The 17,996-nt window shown below is 40.2% G+C and overlaps 2 protein-coding genes across 6 annotated transcripts in view; both read left to right on the forward strand.

The window, feature by feature from the left end:
• The window catches only part of SMIM14 (small integral membrane protein 14), a 69,573-nt gene extending 65,180 nt beyond the window's left edge, over positions 1-4,393 (forward strand). Inside the window, exons 4-5 of the mRNA XM_029234913.1 lie at positions 517-659; positions 2,931-4,393. Coding sequence (XP_029090746.1) covers positions 517-659; positions 2,931-2,963 — 176 coding nt within the window. The 3' untranslated portion in view covers positions 2,964-4,393. The remainder of the gene's footprint in view (positions 1-516; positions 660-2,930) is intronic.
• A 3,695-nt stretch (positions 4,394-8,088) lies between these two features.
• Positions 8,089-17,996, forward strand: part of UGDH (UDP-glucose 6-dehydrogenase) — a 31,216-nt gene continuing 21,308 nt past the window's right edge. Inside the window, exons 1-4 of one of the 5 annotated variants that reach the window (XM_029235743.1) lie at positions 8,089-8,268; positions 8,926-9,099; positions 9,486-9,655; positions 17,009-17,177. In XM_029235743.1, coding sequence (XP_029091576.1) covers positions 17,016-17,177 — 162 coding nt within the window. In that variant the 5' untranslated portion in view covers positions 8,089-8,268; positions 8,926-9,099; positions 9,486-9,655; positions 17,009-17,015. Of the gene's footprint in view, positions 8,269-8,819; positions 9,100-9,485; positions 9,656-15,746; positions 17,178-17,208; positions 17,760-17,996 lie in introns of those variants that run through there. The other 4 variants (XM_029235742.1, XM_029235741.1, XM_029235740.1 and 1 more) reach the window with 4 other exon arrangements.

The raw sequence follows: 17,996 nt of genomic DNA on the forward strand, positions 1-17,996 counted from the left end.
TGTTATTTTTTCATGCTACTTCTGTAATTAAAATGCATAATTTCCTCACCCCTAGAGTGTCTTAACCGTGTATCATGCGGTGTTAACCTGAGTTCTGTAGATCTCAGTATATCTATGGATTGGTGGCTTTGTGGGTCCATGAATCTTCTGCAATTATATGCAAAATTGTTGAATGTGTATACATGGATTCTTATAGTGGAAAGAGAGTCCTTTTTTATCAAATTCTCAAAGGATTCTATTGCCCCAAAATATTAAGAACTACTATACTATTAAAAATCTTTATTTAATAGGCTCTGGCTTATGAGTATTTTACACCATTTACCATTTAGATTTCCTCACAGGAGGAAAGGGAAATTGAAGCTGTAATATTTAATAATTCTTAAAATTACTAATGCATTTTTTTATATAATTTTTCAAGTTGCTATTTAAACATTAGGATTTGTTTTTACATTTATCTAACAATATTATAATTTTTCTACAGTTTTTGTTGCAAATACATTTTCTGTTTGTCTTTAGTACCAGGACCCCCTAGTGATAATGGCATCAGTATTACTATGATCTTGATGGCCTGGATGGTTATTGCAGTGATCTTGTTTCTACTGAGACCTCCTAATCTAAGAGGATCCAGCCTAACTGGAAAACCAACCGGTCCTCATAATGTAAGTGTTGTGGATTAGAAATGTTTTGGGGTGGGGGGATGGGTGTGGTCTGGGAAAGGGGAGGAGTTTGTTTTGACGGAAATATCTGAATTAGCAAAAGGAAGATTTAGCTCACGGAGTAAGTTCTTCCTATGTAGTCCTAGTAAATCTTGAAACCCCAAATGGCTTAATCTTCGTGGAGTTACATTTAGAGAGAAGTACAGACCAGTAGCCCCCAAATCATTTTAAGGTGAATTCCAACCTTTACTCATGTGAGAAACATAAAAAATGATCCAGTTCATAATAATCCACAGCAGTATTTCTCAAATCTCAGTCTTCCACTACCCAGTTCTATCCACCTCACAGCTGATCCCTTGCCTCGTATGCTTCCAGCTCCCCCTCCCCAAATTCTCTTACTAGCTACAGTTCAAATGTTTCTACACACATTCTTCATTTTCTCCGCTTCTGTCCTCACTATCAAATACAACAGAGACACTGAGCCTATCTGGCTAAACCTGTTTTCCCATCCTATTTCTCTCAACTTCATTCTTCCAGTTCTGCATCACAATAGGTCAACTGAGCTGGCAAAAGGAGAGGTAGGAATCATTCATGTTGATAATCTTGATAGTCATGATTACAGCCATTTTTAGAACCTAACTGAAAGTATGATAAAGTGACCCAACAGGGAATTTTTGATAGAGCCTCCATTAAAGGATTCCTTTAATCATTTTCAGAATCAGTGTTTATATTTTTTTCTTTCCCATTTGATTTGGATTTTACGTCTAAAAATATCATGACAGATTTACTTGTTGAACACCAAATTATCCCACTAATTCCCTTCTCCAACCTAAAATAATTGCTTCTTTTCCCCAATCCTTCGTTGTTACTATTAAAAAGAAGTTTGGTTAGACCAATTGCTTATACAGGAGAAAGCAAATGTGCAGTGTTAACTGGTCAGTGCTTTGGGGTTTTTTAGGATTAAAACATTTATATATAGAGCATGCTGACTTTAGTTAAGAAAGAAGGCATCATTAACACTATATAAAATGCCTTAAATTTATTTTAAGGTTTTCTTGGAGAGGAGGGTATCCATAAAACAGCTTGTATATTGTCTTGATAAAGTGCTTTCTCCTAAGCCTTTTTTCTTACTTTCTGTGCACAGTTTTATTACTTTCATATCAAAAAGCAACATCCTCAATGTTTGGAACTAAAGAAACCCAACTCAATTAGAAGCCATTCAAAAGTGACAGTCCCGTGAACCTTAGTTCATTGTAGACCAGCAGTTCTAAAAATAATAGTCCCACAGCTCTAGGAATAAGCAAGAAAACATATTGACTAATTCCAAGTAGAAAAAATTCATTATCCTCAACTAGGGCCTCATATAGCATGTCAGAGTAAATAAATGGAATCTTCCTGAAGATTCCTAAAAGGTCTGCTCTTTCCTTTACAGTTCAGAAGCTTTCTATTACAAGTAACAAAAATCTGTTCAGGGGCTTCCCTGGTGGCACAGTGGTTGAGAGTCCGCCTGCCGATGCAGGGGACGCGGGTTCGTGCCCCGGTCCAGGAAGATCCCACATGCCGCGGAGCGGCTGGGCCCGTGAGCCATGGCCACTGAGCCTGCGCGTCCAGAGCCTGTGCTCCCCAACGGGAGAGGCCACAACAGTGAGAGGCCCACGTACCGCAGGAAAAAAAAAAAATCTGTTCAGCCTGGTTTAAGTAATTGGCTTTATTGGTTTACACATTAAAAAATCCAGAGGTAGGATCAATGTTTAGAAAGTTTAACAGCGTCATCAAAGATCCGGGTTCTTTCCTCAGACCATTAGCTTTATTCCAAGGTGGGCTCCCTTTCTGGTCCCTATAGGGCAGCTGCCAGTTGCAACTGGTGCCACATACTTCCTCATTGACTGCCATTCTGTAGTGAGAAATATGTCTTTAGCTTCACTTTGCTTGTACTGTACTTAGTCACCTTAGCAAGAGGGATGAGACTACCTTGATTGGTTTAAATATCACCTCTGGAGCTGTCAGGGAGAGCACTTTTACCTAAGTCAATATCACTGTTAACAAAATTTTCCTTTCTTCCATGCTACAAGGAAGAAAGAGACAAACATCGGTGAATCATAGTGTTAATCTGGTGCTCCCTTGTGCAAAAACATACAAGAGGTCCAAATAAGTATATGATTTGGGATGGGAAGGTGAGGGGCATTGCTGCTCAATTCTTACTGTATGTGTTAGACCGGTTGCACTGGGAGATTTAAGAAGTCAATTTCATAATTCCTCTCTCTTTAATGCCAGGGACAGGATCCACCAGCCCCTCCTGTGGACTAACTTTGTGGATATGGGAAGTAAAAATAGTTAACACCTTGCACGACCAAATGAACGAAGATGACCAGAGTACTCTTAACCCCATTAGAACTGTTTTTTCTTTTGCATCTGCAATATGGGATGGTATTGTTTTCATGAGCTTCTAGAAATTTCACTTGCAAGCTTATTTTTGCTTCCTGTGTTATCGCCTTTCCTATATTTGAGTAAATGATACATTAAAAAGTTACATGGGGCTTTTTTGGTTATCCTGAACTTAAACATTCCATTCATTCTGTTTGTAACTGTGATCATACTTTTTGTGATAATTTCTGGCCTGATTGAAGGAAATTTGAGATCTCTACATTTAAATATTTTAAAATAGTTTTGATGGGTTTAAAGATTGTTTTTTAATAAGGTATTTATAGTTATTTGGGGTTATCTGAGATTGTATGAAAGAAAATTAGAACCACATTGTATTTACACTTAACCTTGGTAGTTTATTTGTGGATGGCAGTTTTCTCTAGTTCTTGGGACTGTGACAGCCTTTGGAATATTTTACAAGTTACAGCTGAAATCTGTATCATTCACTACAACTGGCTTATGTGGCAAAGAAAAGGAGGAAAGAAGAAATGAAGTAATTGTTTACTAAGTTTTTATTCCCATAAAAATGTCTAATATAAGAAAACTTAAACATGATTTAAATATGGTGGATGATTTACAGTCCATTATATGAAATTTGTAAGCCACTGTACACTAGCCTTACACAGTTCATGAAAGGAGGAAAAAATTTAATTCTTTCTGCATTTGCCAGGTGTAATCTATACAGTAATAATTTAAGCTATAATTTATTTTTGAAGTGGGTGCCTCTCAGGAAGCTGCTTTTCTGTTGTAAAACTTCCCTGTTAAATGAAACTATCTTAAAGCTGTATTGGGGGCCTGTTTGGTTACTGATATTTGAATCCTGTTTACTTATTTACTCTATTATTTTCTTTGAAGAAAAAATTTTGAGTCTTGTTATCTTTCTGACTTTAAACAATATTTAATGAATTCTTGATTTACTCCAAGGGAAAAGGAGGAAAATGAGAAACATCAAGGATCTTTTTTTTCTCAACCTCTGTCTCATTCTTGTTTGGTAATAGGATGGATTGGGGTGGGGAGGAGCATTAATATAAGTAAAAATTTGAAATGTGAAAAAATGTAAAAGGTTGCATTGTTTTTTTTTTTCAGTTTGATAGAAAATGAATACAAATGGCATAAAAAAATTCTGCATGACCTGTGTGGTTATGGAATTTTTTCCTAGCAAGTGATTGCAGATGGTTTATGGGGGCTGGAAGATATTTTGCTATCAATGTAAGGATTTTCCCCCACTAGATCAGTTTAGCTGTTAGCTGTATAGATCTGAGAAATTACCTGTATGAATTGAATAAACTTCTCTATATCATTGTACTGTTTAATAGAGTCTCTGATACAATTATGTGATGCTCATAGGGTATTTTTTCCCCTTTATTATGATTATATTCTAGGCTATAAACACTGTAACGGCTTCATTTCATTATATAATCCATTATTGACTGCTTGCATTCCTCCTGTGCATCTTGGCTTTGTCCTCAACTTCTTGAAATAATATAACCTACTCTTAATTACTTGTGTTAATTGAGAGGTATTGTAACACAGGTAAGTCAAATCCTGGATAAATGAACACCATAGATTTAAGGTTTTTTCTCTCAATATGGCCTATTGGAAGCCTTCCCAGCTCTACAGCTCTTAAAGCATTTAAAGCAGAGAGGCAGGAATGGCTTAAATGGAGCTAAATCCCTATAAGCATTCCTTTTTCTGTCCTTGCTCCTGAACTTTGAAGGCTAGCGCATATGTCCTAACAATCTGCTGTCTAAGCTGCTAGAAGGCTAGTCTATGGATAAGATACTGATGTGTTCACTGAATCTGTGGCTCACAAATAATGAAGAACTGACTTTGGTTGAAGAAGTGGCTATGACATGGAAACAGAATGTGTAGCGTTAGCTAGAGACCTAGAAATCTGGGTTCTTGTTCCTAGTTCTTCATTTCTGTCACATATACTTAATTGACATTACATTAGAATATTAACGTTTTCCTATATGGACCATCTATTTAATTAGTAACAAAAGTTTTTAGTGAAGTATTAAGTCTTGGTTTTTTTGCTTGTAAAATTTCTCTGCACTCCTGACAAAGATGGTGTGCAATAGCACATAAAGTATTTCTATTAACCTAACTAGTAATTCATATTATTCTCTTTAATTCCTAAAGCTTCTACATGTGGCCTTTTTATTGAGCACACTCTTACTCATTACTTGGCTTGTAAACATTCACCTGAACTGTGGCTACTGTCATTTTTAAATAATCTGGAAAAAAGAAAGATAAAGCTTCACATTTTAATCACTTTTGGCTCTTAAACATTCCACAAATGCCATTAAGAGTTTATTTTGTTTTAGAGTTATTTAATGTTCTTTTATGCAAAATAATGTTTTTTTGCTTTCCACGTGGAAAAAGTTAACATTGGAACTGTGTATAGTAAAAGATTTTATCATGTATTTATCCAAGCACTATCCCATGGTCAGCAAGTCATATTTTAAACTACTTGGAGAAAGTTTCAGAAGTAACTATTAAATACAGCTCTTCCATGGTTACTTTTAGTGTCTTTGTGGTATGCGATATTACAGTGTTTATAGAATTATCTTTATCTTACATCTTCAAAGGAACCTCAGAAGTCTGTCACCCTGAATCAAAGTCTGTCACTCTAAATGAATATGTGCTAAAATTTGACGAGCTCAGCTTAAGACACAGAACAACAACTTGAAGGAGAAATGGAGAGATTTTAAGTTAATGGGTTAAATTTTTGTTGTTGCAATAGTAGGTTTAGTCTTAACATTATAATATTTCTAAATGAAAAGTCATATGTATTTGTTACCATGTCTGATGATTACTTTGTTAAAAGCAAAGGTGGTCATGTGATGTACCAAATGTTAATTGCTGTTTTTAAATGTTTAAATCATGCCAAACAAATCATGTCTGTGCCATCCAGGGTTTATTGTAATCTTTTACTGAGTACTTGGATTGGGATAAAGGGCTTGTACTATGCACTTTTTATTAATGAATAAATAGAAAACATTAGTAACACTCACTGTTATCTGTTTGGCTTTTGTGGGAAGAGAAGTGAGCATCTCTTGCTTAGTAAAATGTTAACATCCTTTATTAACCAGTTTCTTTGTAAGACTTTTTACCCCTAACTAAAAATTCCTAAGATGAACTTTGAGTTACAAGAAGAATATTTATGTAATAACAGTATGGGGCCAGTATTCAAAAGTAAGGATTCTAAGAATCTCTAGGAAATTAGGTTGCAATTACATTTCTTTTGTTATTCTTTTTTATCTCTTCCTAGAATACAGGTTCAATAGACATTTGCTTTGATGGTATAATATCCAATCGTGTTAATTATTTGAGCGGACATATGTTACTCAAAAGGAGCTAGACATGTAACTGTACTGAAAACACCCAAAACTGAAAGTTTGTGTTTGCTCTAGGACCTGGAATGCATCCAGATACTAAAGATCAGGGACTTACCTGGTGGTCCAGTGGGTGAGACTCTGCACTCCCAGTGCAGGGGGCCCGGGTTTGATCCCTGGTCGGGGAACTAGATCCCACACTCATGCCGCAACCAAAGAACCCACATGCCACAACTAAACATGCCGCAACGAAGATCCCACATGCCGCAACTAAGACACAGCGCAGCCAAAATAAATATTAAAAAAAAAAAGATCATTAATAACCATACACATAAAAATAGTATAGTTTTTCTGGTATGATTATGATGTCAATGTCTGTGTGATACTTAAGTGTTAAAATAGCAAAATTTGTGAAATATATAACTTCCTGGAGATAGTGACAAAGTCTCAATCTAAACTTTGTCACTGTATGTCAGTGCATATCTGAATCCCCAGCAAAACTGTTTTCATTAAATGACTCTGCAATACTAGTTTTCCACCCAGAAAATGGAATTCTAATAAAATAAGTTTTTGATCCCTGCCATTTCATCTGATAGTTTTCTCAACTCAGAATCTCAATTTATAAAATTGGTTCTCCCCCACCCCCCAAAATGTTCTGTAAACACCAACCATGATTATCTCCCATGTTTAGGTTTTTTAAAAACTGGAGTTATCAATGTGATTTTTCCTCACAAGGAACTTAACCCTACATATCTTTTCTCAAACAAATTGATTACGTTTGTTCAATAAACATTTCAACAAGTGTTTATTTTTATTGCTTAACTCTTTATGCTTTAAAATGGGTGTTATTCAGGACTAGATTATAGAAACCATTTTAAGCCGTCAGATGCTAAATTGAGATGTCTGTTGATAGGGAGGAGGGAGATGTGTGGAGGCAGGGAAAATGTAGGGATGCACAACAATACGTGTAGTTTTAAGAATAAAGCAACTTTCATATCAAGTAAGACTTATTATTCCCTTAAAAACTCTGCTTATTTTTAGAAAATTTAGGAATCAGAAAAAAGTTATTTATAATCCTTGTGATGCCAGAGGTCTGACCTCTTAGATATATGGTCCTACACCCTACACTGCTCATAAGCTAAACTCAGGCTATGTCTTGATAATGAAAGGATTTAAATTGCATTGTTTCTATTCACTTTGAAAAACTGAGCAGAATTAAAGAACATAGCAGACTCAGCATTGTGGAAAAATCTGTGTTGTTTTTAAAGAAATGTATCTGTTAATATAGTCACTCATTGATTCAGTGACAAAGAAAGAGATGCTTTTATAATACATACAAAAGGCATTACCCTAGACTGAATGCAGCTTTCCCTGACTAATTAGTATGTAAACATTAAACTTTGGAAGTCTGGATGTCATAAAGGGGATTCCTTACAATCCAGTAAGTACAATTTTGTGGTTAAAACATACAGGACGGGGACTTCCCTGGCAGTAAAGTGTTTTATTAACACCAAGTCATGACTGTGCTTTCTTTCTTTAAATTTGACGTTTAAGATGACCTTGGAGTGGGGAAACAGGAACAGAACTGCTCTCACTAAAAGTGGGAGACTCCGTACGTTAATTTCACTTCCTCTTAGGCGGCACTTACATCTTGCATGCTCTCTGCTATATATCATGCACAGACATCTCAGATCCCGAATTTGGCAGGAGTATTTGGAAAATGTGTCTGGAGGGCCGTCCCACTTCTCTACCCAGGGATCAGGACGGGGATCACTAACTGGTCCAGTCATGACGGGACTCAGCATCCTTTTGACGTGAGGCGCCTCCTTCCCAGAAGCGGCGGGTCGGAGGTAATGACTAAACCCTCGGCCGCAGGCCCGGAGGGTGCGGCGGACCCATGGGACCGGAAGGCGTGGGAGTGGAGTAAGCCGCTGGCCACGTCTGATCCACAGAGTCTAGGGGGCCGAAAGACGAGGCAGGCCCTCTAGGCTGCTGGGGAGACCGGAAAGGGGGCCTGGACCTTCCGGTCCCCCTGGGCCGCAGCCCCAGAGTATGGCTGACCTGGCGCGCACGCGGCACCACCTCAGCGCTGTGAGGCAGGATGGGGACACAGGGAGGGAAGCGGGGGCCAGACGGCAAGAGCGGGCTCTAGACTATCGGGAAACTAGACCCTGACCTAGGCGTAACCGGGAGGCTAGCCCTCGGTCCTTGGCCGACCTGCGGCGCAGACAGCTCAGCCCAGCGCCGCTCGCGGCAGGGGCGGGGCCGCTGAGCTGGCCCGAGCGGATTTGCCCAGGCTCGGCCGGGGGGTGGGGTCTGCCCCCTCCCAGCGACGACTAGTCACGCCCCCGTATCCACCGCCCCTGGGCCCCGCAGGAAATAGGGGCGGGCCCCGGCCTACAGTGGCGGGAGGGGGAGCAGGGATGCAGCGGAGGGCCAAGTCCGGGAGGGCTTGGCTGCGGGGGAATGAAGCCTCCGCCTTCTCGGGTGGAAACCTTTAAATACAGGCTCGGGCCCGGGACTCGGGGTGCGGCGCTTGGCAGCCCGAGAGGGGTGTTCGGTGAGGGGAGATCAGACGGAGCAGGACGCGAGTGCTGAAGCTGCGGCTGCGCGGCCCAGAGCGAGGAGCTGTCCGAGCGGTCGGGGTTGGAGCGGTTACCACTCTCTGTGCCTGGAAGTGGGTAAGCGCTTTTCCCGGGCTGGCTCCGCCACCCCGTGGGGATGCTCCCGGGTCCCGGCGGGATGTGGAAGGAGACGGGCGGGGTGTGCGCGCTGCTTTTAGTCGCTCCCTGCGCTCGGTCCCAGGCTCCCAGTGTCACGACCCCCCGTCTCCTCTTTTGGGCTCTGGGCGGGAATAGTCTTTTGGGTCTGCTGCCCTGGAAGAGGGAGAGCTTGGGCTCAAGACTCGCGAGTCTTCCAACCGCTTCTCTTTCTGCTTTTCCCCACTTTCCGACTTAAATGAGATTTCCCTGGCGCCTCTGAAAGCCGAACGTCCACCAAAGGAAGTGGTCCTCTGGTCAGGGACCCCATTTTGGTCTCAGAATCATAGTCTTTTGTTTGTGTTTAGAATCTGCTCACGTGGAGGGCTGCTGATTTCCTCACGTCGCTCGTCTCTCTTCTTAAGAAACTAAAGAGAAAACGAACCAGAGAGCTCTTCTGAAGGCGAAATCCTAAGACATTGATTCTGTCGTGACATCTGTATGGACTGTCCTGGAATCCATTGTTGGCCGCCACACTGTATAATGGCTTTATTTCATATTAGGGAAGGCCTTTCTTGGGTGCTTCAGGAGATTGCGTTTGTGTGAGACCTTGAAAAATTATGCCTCTTTATATATAGGAAAATAATCGAGTAAGGTCGAGAATTCTGGTATATAGAAAAGAGGGATTCACTGGTAGGGAACTTTTCAGGGCTATACAGAGGAGTAGCTGTTCACTGACTGCCTGCCCTCAAAGACACAGTGAGTCTTTGAGTTTCTTCAAATCCCCTATGAAATGGACAACAGTAGTCTGGTCTGTTTCTTGGGGGATGCGGGGAGCGGGGGGTGGTTCTAGAAATGAAAGAGGTTACTGTCTGCTCTGATATGTGCTTGTTAGTGCCCAGCATCTAGTTTAAGGTAAGGGATAGACAACCCTTATTGAAAGGATCTCATTTCTTCTCCTATTGCTGTACTACTCCTTTCTCCAACATAAAATCTGTAACCAATAAGCATACTCCATCTTCTCTCTTGCTATTTCCACAGCTTTACATGATACCCTTTAGATATGAGGTTAACAGTCTTTCTCACTGATTAAATATTTTTCCCGGGGCAGGCATCTGTTAGTATTTAATTTTTGGAAATATCTAAGATGATATGTGAAGTTGATGTATCCATCTGTAACGTCCATTGCCTTAGATACTGGGTATACTGAAGAGGGGTGGAGGTGGAGGGATTATATTCAGTTTAGATTGTAATAGGAGCTTTGCTATTTGTTAGCCGCATCTTTTAGGCTGAAATACTGATCTGAATTTGTAAAATTTTAGATGAAAAGTAGTTTTGGAATGGCCTGGTTTGCTGTGACTTTCCCAAAATACAGAGGTAAAAACTCATTTCAAACTGACTCATTCAGTAAGTAGACATTCTCATTTCCCTGACAGCACAGTAGAGGGTCAGAAGGTAAATAAAAGTAGAAATAGAAAATGGAATCAGAAGATATCCGTGTCAGGCAAAGTATATCACTAACACTGTATCAAGCTCCGTATTAAAGCTTACTGAAGATTTTGTTGAAACTTCCAAGTGGTAATTTATTTGGACTTGCACAGATTGTACATCTAGCTTCTTCAGTAATTTTCCCATTGTAATCTGCGAGCCATACTTCATACTTCATGTGAAAGAGCAACACAGGGATACCCTAAAACACATGCAGTTCTATAATACAAACCCACCTGCCATCAATAGTTTACCCCAGCTGCCGTCTGAAAGGCAAGCTGAATATGGTGTGGCAACCAAGGTAGATAAGCAGTAGCTCTGAGAAGACATGCTGAAGTTCTACCTAAAGAAGAAAGATTGATAGGATTGTGGACAGTCTGCAAAAATACTCTGATCGAGCATCTGAGATAAAGATGTTCAAATACCAGTCTTCATCTCAAAAAGATGGGCCCTTATTGAGTTACTCATTCAATTAATATTTATTGAGAGCCTACTGTTCTAGGTGCTGAGGTGAACAGCAGCAGAGAAGCGTTAGCCTGGGAGTGCCTTATAAAACTCTTGAGCCCAAGAGTTCATCATGGGCTCAACCCATGTTCTGGTTCAACCATGTTCTGGTTGAGACTGAGGGCATAGACTGCCCTTATAACCTCTTGGCTATGGTAACACCACAAGATCCTCTGGTCCAAAAATCCGTTGAGATTTCACTTTTTAGGTATTCCAGATATACTGGTTTTGATTAGAGAGGCCACCTATCCAGTAAGGGGTTACTGTTAGTGGTAGTCCAGGTTCATGACAGTTCAGGACTTGATCTTCAGCCTTGCAGATCTGGAAGGTTGATTTTTTTTTTCCTCCCACAAGCCTAAGGGTTAATGAGGCTCTAGGTAATTTATGATGACTAAGCTCATAAGAGACTGATGGATACTCTAGAATGGAAACTTGCTATTACAGTAGGGAAGCTTTATTCCAGTGTCTGGAATACTTATGTCTCAAATCCAGGCCATCCCTTTCTAGTATTATGATTCCTGGCAATCTGAACTCGTAAGGCATAGTGGAATCAGAACAAAGAATTTGGGGGGAATATGCCATCCAAGCATTGGGAAAGCTTTTTTCTTGCCCCACCTCTCTGAAACCAGAACACTTCTTACTTCCAGATTCTGTGTCACTCTTTAGAAGTGCTGAAATAAACACTGTGTCATTCTTATTCATATTCTTTTTTTTTTAATTAATTTATTTTTGGCTGCGTTGGGTCTTTGTTGCTATGCGTGGGCTTTCTCTAGTTGCGGCGAGCAGGGGCTACTCTTTCATTGTGGTGCCTGGGCTTCTCATTGCGGTGTCGTCTCTTGTTGCAGAGCACGGGCTCTAGGCGCGTGGGCTTCAGTAGTTGTGGCACAGGGGCTCAGTAGTTGTGGCTCACGGGCTCTAGAGCGCAGGCTCAGTAGTTGTGGCGCATGGGCTTAGTTGCTCCGCGGCATGTGGGATCTTCCCGGACCAGGGCTCAAACCCGTGTCTCCTGCGTTGGCTGGCAGATTCTTAACCACTGCGCCACCAGGGAAGCCCATCATTCTTATTCTTTTTTTTTTTTTTTAAAGATTTTTTCCATCATTCTTATTCTTTTCTTTTTTTTTACATTTTTATTGGAGTATAATTGCTTTACAGTGGTGTGTTAGTTTCTGCTTTATAACAAAGTGAATCAGTTATACATATACATGTGTTCCCATATCTCTTCCCTCTTGCGTCTCCCTCCCTCCCACCCTCCCTATCCCACCCCTCTAGGTGGTCACAAAGCACCAAGCTGATCTCCCTGTGCTATGTGGCTGCTTCCCACTAGCTATCTATTTTACGTTTGGTAGTGTATATATGTCCATGCCACCCTCGCTTTGTCACAGCTTACCCTTCCCCGTCCCCATATCCTCAAGTCCATTCTCTAGTAGGTCTGTGTCTTTATTCCCGTCTTACCCCTAGGTTCTTCATGACATTTTTTTTTCCTTAAATTCCATATATATGTATTAGCATACGGTATTTGTCTTTCTCTTTCTGACTTACTTCACTCTGTATGACAGACTCTAGGTCCATCCACCTCATTACAAATAGCTCAATTTCGTTTCTTTTTATGGCTGAGTAATATTCCATTGTATATATGTGCCACATCTTCTTTATCCATTCATCCGATGATGGACACTTAGGTTGTTTCCATCTCTGGGCTCTTGTAAATAGAGCTGCAATGAACATTTTGGTACATGACTCTTTTTGAATTATGGTTTTCTCAGGGTATATGCCCAGTAGTGGGATTGCTGGGTCATATGGTAGTTCTATTTGTAGTTTTTTAAGGAACCTCCGTACTGTTCTCCATAGTGGCTGTACCAATTCACATTCACACCAGCAGTGCAAGAGTGTTCCCTTTTCTCCACACTCTCTCAGCATTATTGTTTCTAGATTTTTTGATGATGGCCATTCTGACTGGTGTGAGATGATATCTCATTGTAGTTTTGATTTGCATTTCTCTAATGATTAAAGATGTTGAACATTCTTTCATGTGTTTGTTGGCAGTCTGTATATCTTCTTTGGAGAAATGCCTATTTAGGTCTTCTGCCCATTTTTGGATTGGGTTGTTTGTTTTTTTGTTATTGAGCTGCATGAGCTGCTTATAAATTTTGGAGATGAATCCTTTGTCAGTTGCTTCATTTACAAATGTTTTCTCCCATTCTGAGGGTTGTCTTTTGGTTTTCTTTATGGTTTCCTTTGCTGTGCAAAAGCTTTGAAGTTTCATTAGGTCCCATTTGTTTATTTTTGTTTTTATTTCCATTTCTCTAGGAGGTGGGTCAAAAAGGATCTTGCTGTGATTTATGTCATAGAGTGTTCTGCCTATGTTTTCCTCTAAGAGTCATCATTCTTATTCTTAATGCCCCTTTTCCAGGCTCCAAGCTGATCATTCCCTTTGCCCCCTCCCCCTTTTTTTTCTTCAGTGGAGTTTATTAGATTTTAGCTAATATATTAATGACTTGATTGTTATGGTTACTTTCAGCTGTGTTACCTTAAGTTATTAAATTATAGCCTCATGGATTTTTATGGTCATACTTTCCTGAAAGGGGCATTCAAGACCCACTTCCAATTCATTTCTACCCTGAGACAATTTTTACCTCTCACTACTTCTTAACACCCACGTTTTTGTGCAACTAGGCAGATATCACTTCTTTGGACTCATTTCTTTCTTTTTTTTTAAATTAATTTATTTTATTTTTGGCTGTGTTGGGTCTTCGTTGCTCTATGTGGGCTTTTCTCTAGTTGCGGCGAGCGGGGGCTACTCTTTGTTGTGGTGCGCAGGCTTCACTAGTTGCGGCGTATGGGCTCAGTAGTTGTGGCTCACGGGCTCTAGAGTGCAGGCTCAGTAGTTGTGGCGCACAGGCTTAGTTGCTCTGCGGCATGTGGGATCTTTCCGCACCAGGGCTTGAACCCGTGTCCCCTGCATTGGCAGGCGGATTCTTAACCACTGCACCACCAGAGAAGCCCTGGACTCATTTCTGTATATAAGTCCTTATTTATTTCCTTCCTGTCATCTGGAATGCCCTCCCCACTTGTCTTTCCTTTTAAATCCTACTCATTCTTTAGGTCAAGCTTAGATTTTACATTTGCCTTGATATAGATACTTTCTTATTTTGATTTTTGCCCCCTCTGGACTTTAACCCTCACTTTGTCATTTAATTGATTATACTGCCTTGTGTAATTTAACCATGTTACCTGGATGCAACTAACTCCATTTTATCTTTTAAGTCAGTTTAAAAGTCACCTTCTCAGAGAGTCCTTCTTTAACTACCCTCAATAAAATAGTCCTTTCCCCATATACAGTCTTTCTCTTTTAGCTACATGTTTATTTCCTTTTTGTGGAATTTACCACAACTGCCATTATTTGGTTTGTGTGCTTTCCTACTAGAATATAACTATGTAAAGGTAGGAGCTGTATCTGTCATGTTCACTATTGTATCTATAGTACATAGAACAATAGTGGCTGTTACATAGTGGGGTCTTTAATAAGCATTTTTCAATTGAATTATTTGCTGAATAAATTGTTAAGTACTTGAGTGTCAGGACCTATATTATTCTATGGCCAAATTCTCTGCTGTGCCCACACAGTAAATCCTTAAATTGGGAATATTAATTTTTCATGAATGAGAAGAAGGAAATAAGCCTGAAGCAAGTTGAAGCAATTTTTCTGAAACCAGATGCCAAGACTTTTCTGCTGTAGAGGTGGGGACAGCAGCAGTGAGTGCTGGAGACAGATCTTTGGTAAGCCTGCTCCAGGCCAGCTGTCCCTCCCACAGGTGGGAGCATTTCAGAACATCCGGCTCAGTCTTAGCCACTTAGCAATCCCAGTGCAGTCTATCTCCCCATGCATTCTCCTCATGTATAGGGCACTTGAGGCCTGGAGAGTGTGAAGGGCAGAACTGAAAAGCAGAAGAAGGGTGAAGAAAGATATATGGTTGCTAAACGTAAATTTTTCTAGGCTCAGTGTTTTTGCTAAGGTGAATCTTGGAATACTGATAAAGAGGTTGCTTGTAGAAGCAAAGTAGAGGGTAGCAAAGTAGATGTGGATGGAGTAGGTGTGTGGCTTCTGAGTGTTTACCTTGTTATAGAGATTTAATGAAATTTTTTTGGCCGCACGGCCTGGCTTGTGGGACCTTAGTTCCTTGACCAGGTATCGAACCTGGGCCCATGGCAGTGAAAGCGCTGAGTCTTAACCACTGGACCGCCAGGGAATTCCCCAGATTTAATGTTTGAATCATATGAATTATTACCTATTCAAAATAAAAATACATTTAAAATATTTCTTTGTATGTATATTGCTAAGAATATTTCTTTCTTTTGGGGAATCATTAGATTCCAAATTCTGTTCATATTTACTGGTTTACTAAAATTCCGTTTCTTTTAGGTTATTAAAAAGTCATTAGAGGGGGGCTTCCCTGGTGGCGCAGTGGTTGAGAGTCCGCCTGCCGATGCAGGGGACGCGGGTTCGTGCCCCGTCCCGGGAAGATCCCACATGCCGCGGAGCTGCTGGGCCCGTGAGCCATGGCCGCTGAGCCTGCGTGTCCGGAGCCTGTGCTCCGCAACGGGAGAGGCCACAACAGTGAGAGTCCCGCGTACCGCAGGGAATTCCCTGGCGGTCTAGTGATTAAGACTCCGCTATTCCACTGCCGGTGGGGGTGGGGTGGGGAGGTGCGGCTGGTTTTCGACTCCTGATCTCGATCCCTGGTCGTGGACCTAGGATCCCACAAGCCATGTGGCCAAAAAAAAAAGTCATTAGAGATCAGACTCTATGAGTTGATATCTGCTAATCATAACTACTAAAGATCAATTTATAAGCCAGATTACTTGCTTATTAACACAGACCAGGATTCTTGTTTGGGTTGTCAGCTCATTCTCTTCCAGTTGGGAAGTCTTACCCAGAGAACCAACCAAGATTAGAGCGTTGTTTGATTAATACAGATTCAGACCAAAGGGAATTGGGTTGTCTTAATTATGTGCTTTGTGTATCTTTTTTCATAATAGGGATATACTTGCCAGGCATTGTAATTAGATCAGCCTTCCAGAGTACCTTCTCTGATCCATGCAGGAATATACTAACAAATGCTTAAACTCTCTAGGACAAAAGTTCTAAGAATCTTATCAGTTTGATCGTTCTCATTACTGAATAAACTGAAATTCTTCCATATAACTCAGTCCCTTGTCATTTTGATTCGAGTGAATCAATTCACTGGTTTTTGAAAAACCCATCAAAATCTGTGTAACAGCTTTGCTAACTACAGAAATCACTTTCTTTTAACCATCTCCTGGTTTCTGATTAAAGTTGAAATAGAGTTTAAGATCATCGTCCAGTACCTAAAAATGAATTGCTGAAACCAAATTGTGCAGGGAATATAATCTCAGAGGCCAATTCTGGACTTAGGAGCTAATCTTAATATCTGTCATTTTAGTCTCAACCTGTTGTAAGGCTGACCTTTGTACACCAGCATTTAGTTAAGCAAGAATTGCACTGGTGTGTTCACCCTTGAATTTTCCCTCAGCAATCAGAGTTACCCTAGAGTGTTAGAAGATTAAGTAAGGTTTTATTTTGCTTCTTGACTTTCTATATTAGTTCATTATAATCTTTGTGACACTTCTTTAGTAATATCAGTTACTATAATTTTTTCCATATTTCATGCTGGTACAGCTGAGAACAGGCTAGGTCATCCAATTGGAACATTATTTTTTTATTATCATTGTCTTCATAATTCTTAATGAGTGTGAATGTAGGAAATCTTTCCAGTATCTGTCACCTTGACAGTTTTTATAAAGGGTGATGAATGTGCAGTGTGATTTCTTTGAATTTTCTGTTCTCAATAGTTGGACGGTCTTACTCTTTCCCTTCTAGTACAATCATGTTTGAAATTAAGAAGATCTGCTGCATCGGTGCAGGCTATGTTGGAGGACCCACATGTAGTGTCATTGCTCATATGTGCCCTGAAATCAGGGTAACGGTTGTTGATGTCAATGAATCAAGAATCAATGCATGGAACTCTCCTACACTTCCTATTTATGAGGTAAACCGATGCTTTGTTCTTATGCTCTTTGTTTTCTTACTCTTTTTGCTAAGTAATTTACTTTTAATATAAAATTCTATGACTTCAACTGATAAGAAATTAAATGAAAAAACATAAATACACAATGTTATGGACATTACAATTATGTCAAATATGCCCAGAGAAAATGCCTAGAAAAAAGTATATTGAATATTAATAATGGTTATATTAGTGAAGTGAGATTATGGGTAATTTTCTTATCTTCTCTATTTTCTAATTTTGTTTGTTAGTATGGTTACCATATGGTAATAGTACAATTAAAAAGTGACATCTGGGGCTTCCCTGGTGGCGCAGTGGTCGAGAGTCCGCCTGCCGATGCAGGGGACACGGGTTTGTGCCCCGGTCCGGGAAGATCCCATGTGCCGCGGAGCAGCTGGTCCCGTGAGCCATGGCCGCTGAGCCTGCGCGTCTGGAGCCTGTGCTCCGCAATGGAGAGGTCACAGCAGTGAGAGGCCCGCGTACCGCAAAAAAAAAAAAAAAAAAAAAAAAAAAGTGACATCTGTAAAAATTAAAAAACTGTGGATGTTTATAATATTAATTCACGTAAGTATTATATTTTGGGGTGATTGTATTTATATCAGGTAAACCTTGGATGAATAAATGGTGTCTTTCATATTCAGTGTTTAGTATCACAAATTTGTTTAAATTGGAATTTCAAAATTTCTGTGAATTTAGAGAACTCATAGTTAGGAAAATATGCCTCTATTTTATTAAGCAGGGTTCCATTTTTAAAAATTTTCACTGTAAAATGAGTTCATTATATTATGCTTTTGACATACA

The sequence above is a fragment of the Monodon monoceros genome, unplaced genomic scaffold (assembly GCF_005190385.1).
Source record: "Monodon monoceros isolate NGI ecotype Baffin Bay Population unplaced genomic scaffold, NGI_Narwhal_1 Super_Scaffold_20, whole genome shotgun sequence".
In the NCBI taxonomy this organism is placed as follows: Eukaryota; Metazoa; Chordata; class Mammalia; order Artiodactyla; family Monodontidae; genus Monodon; species Monodon monoceros.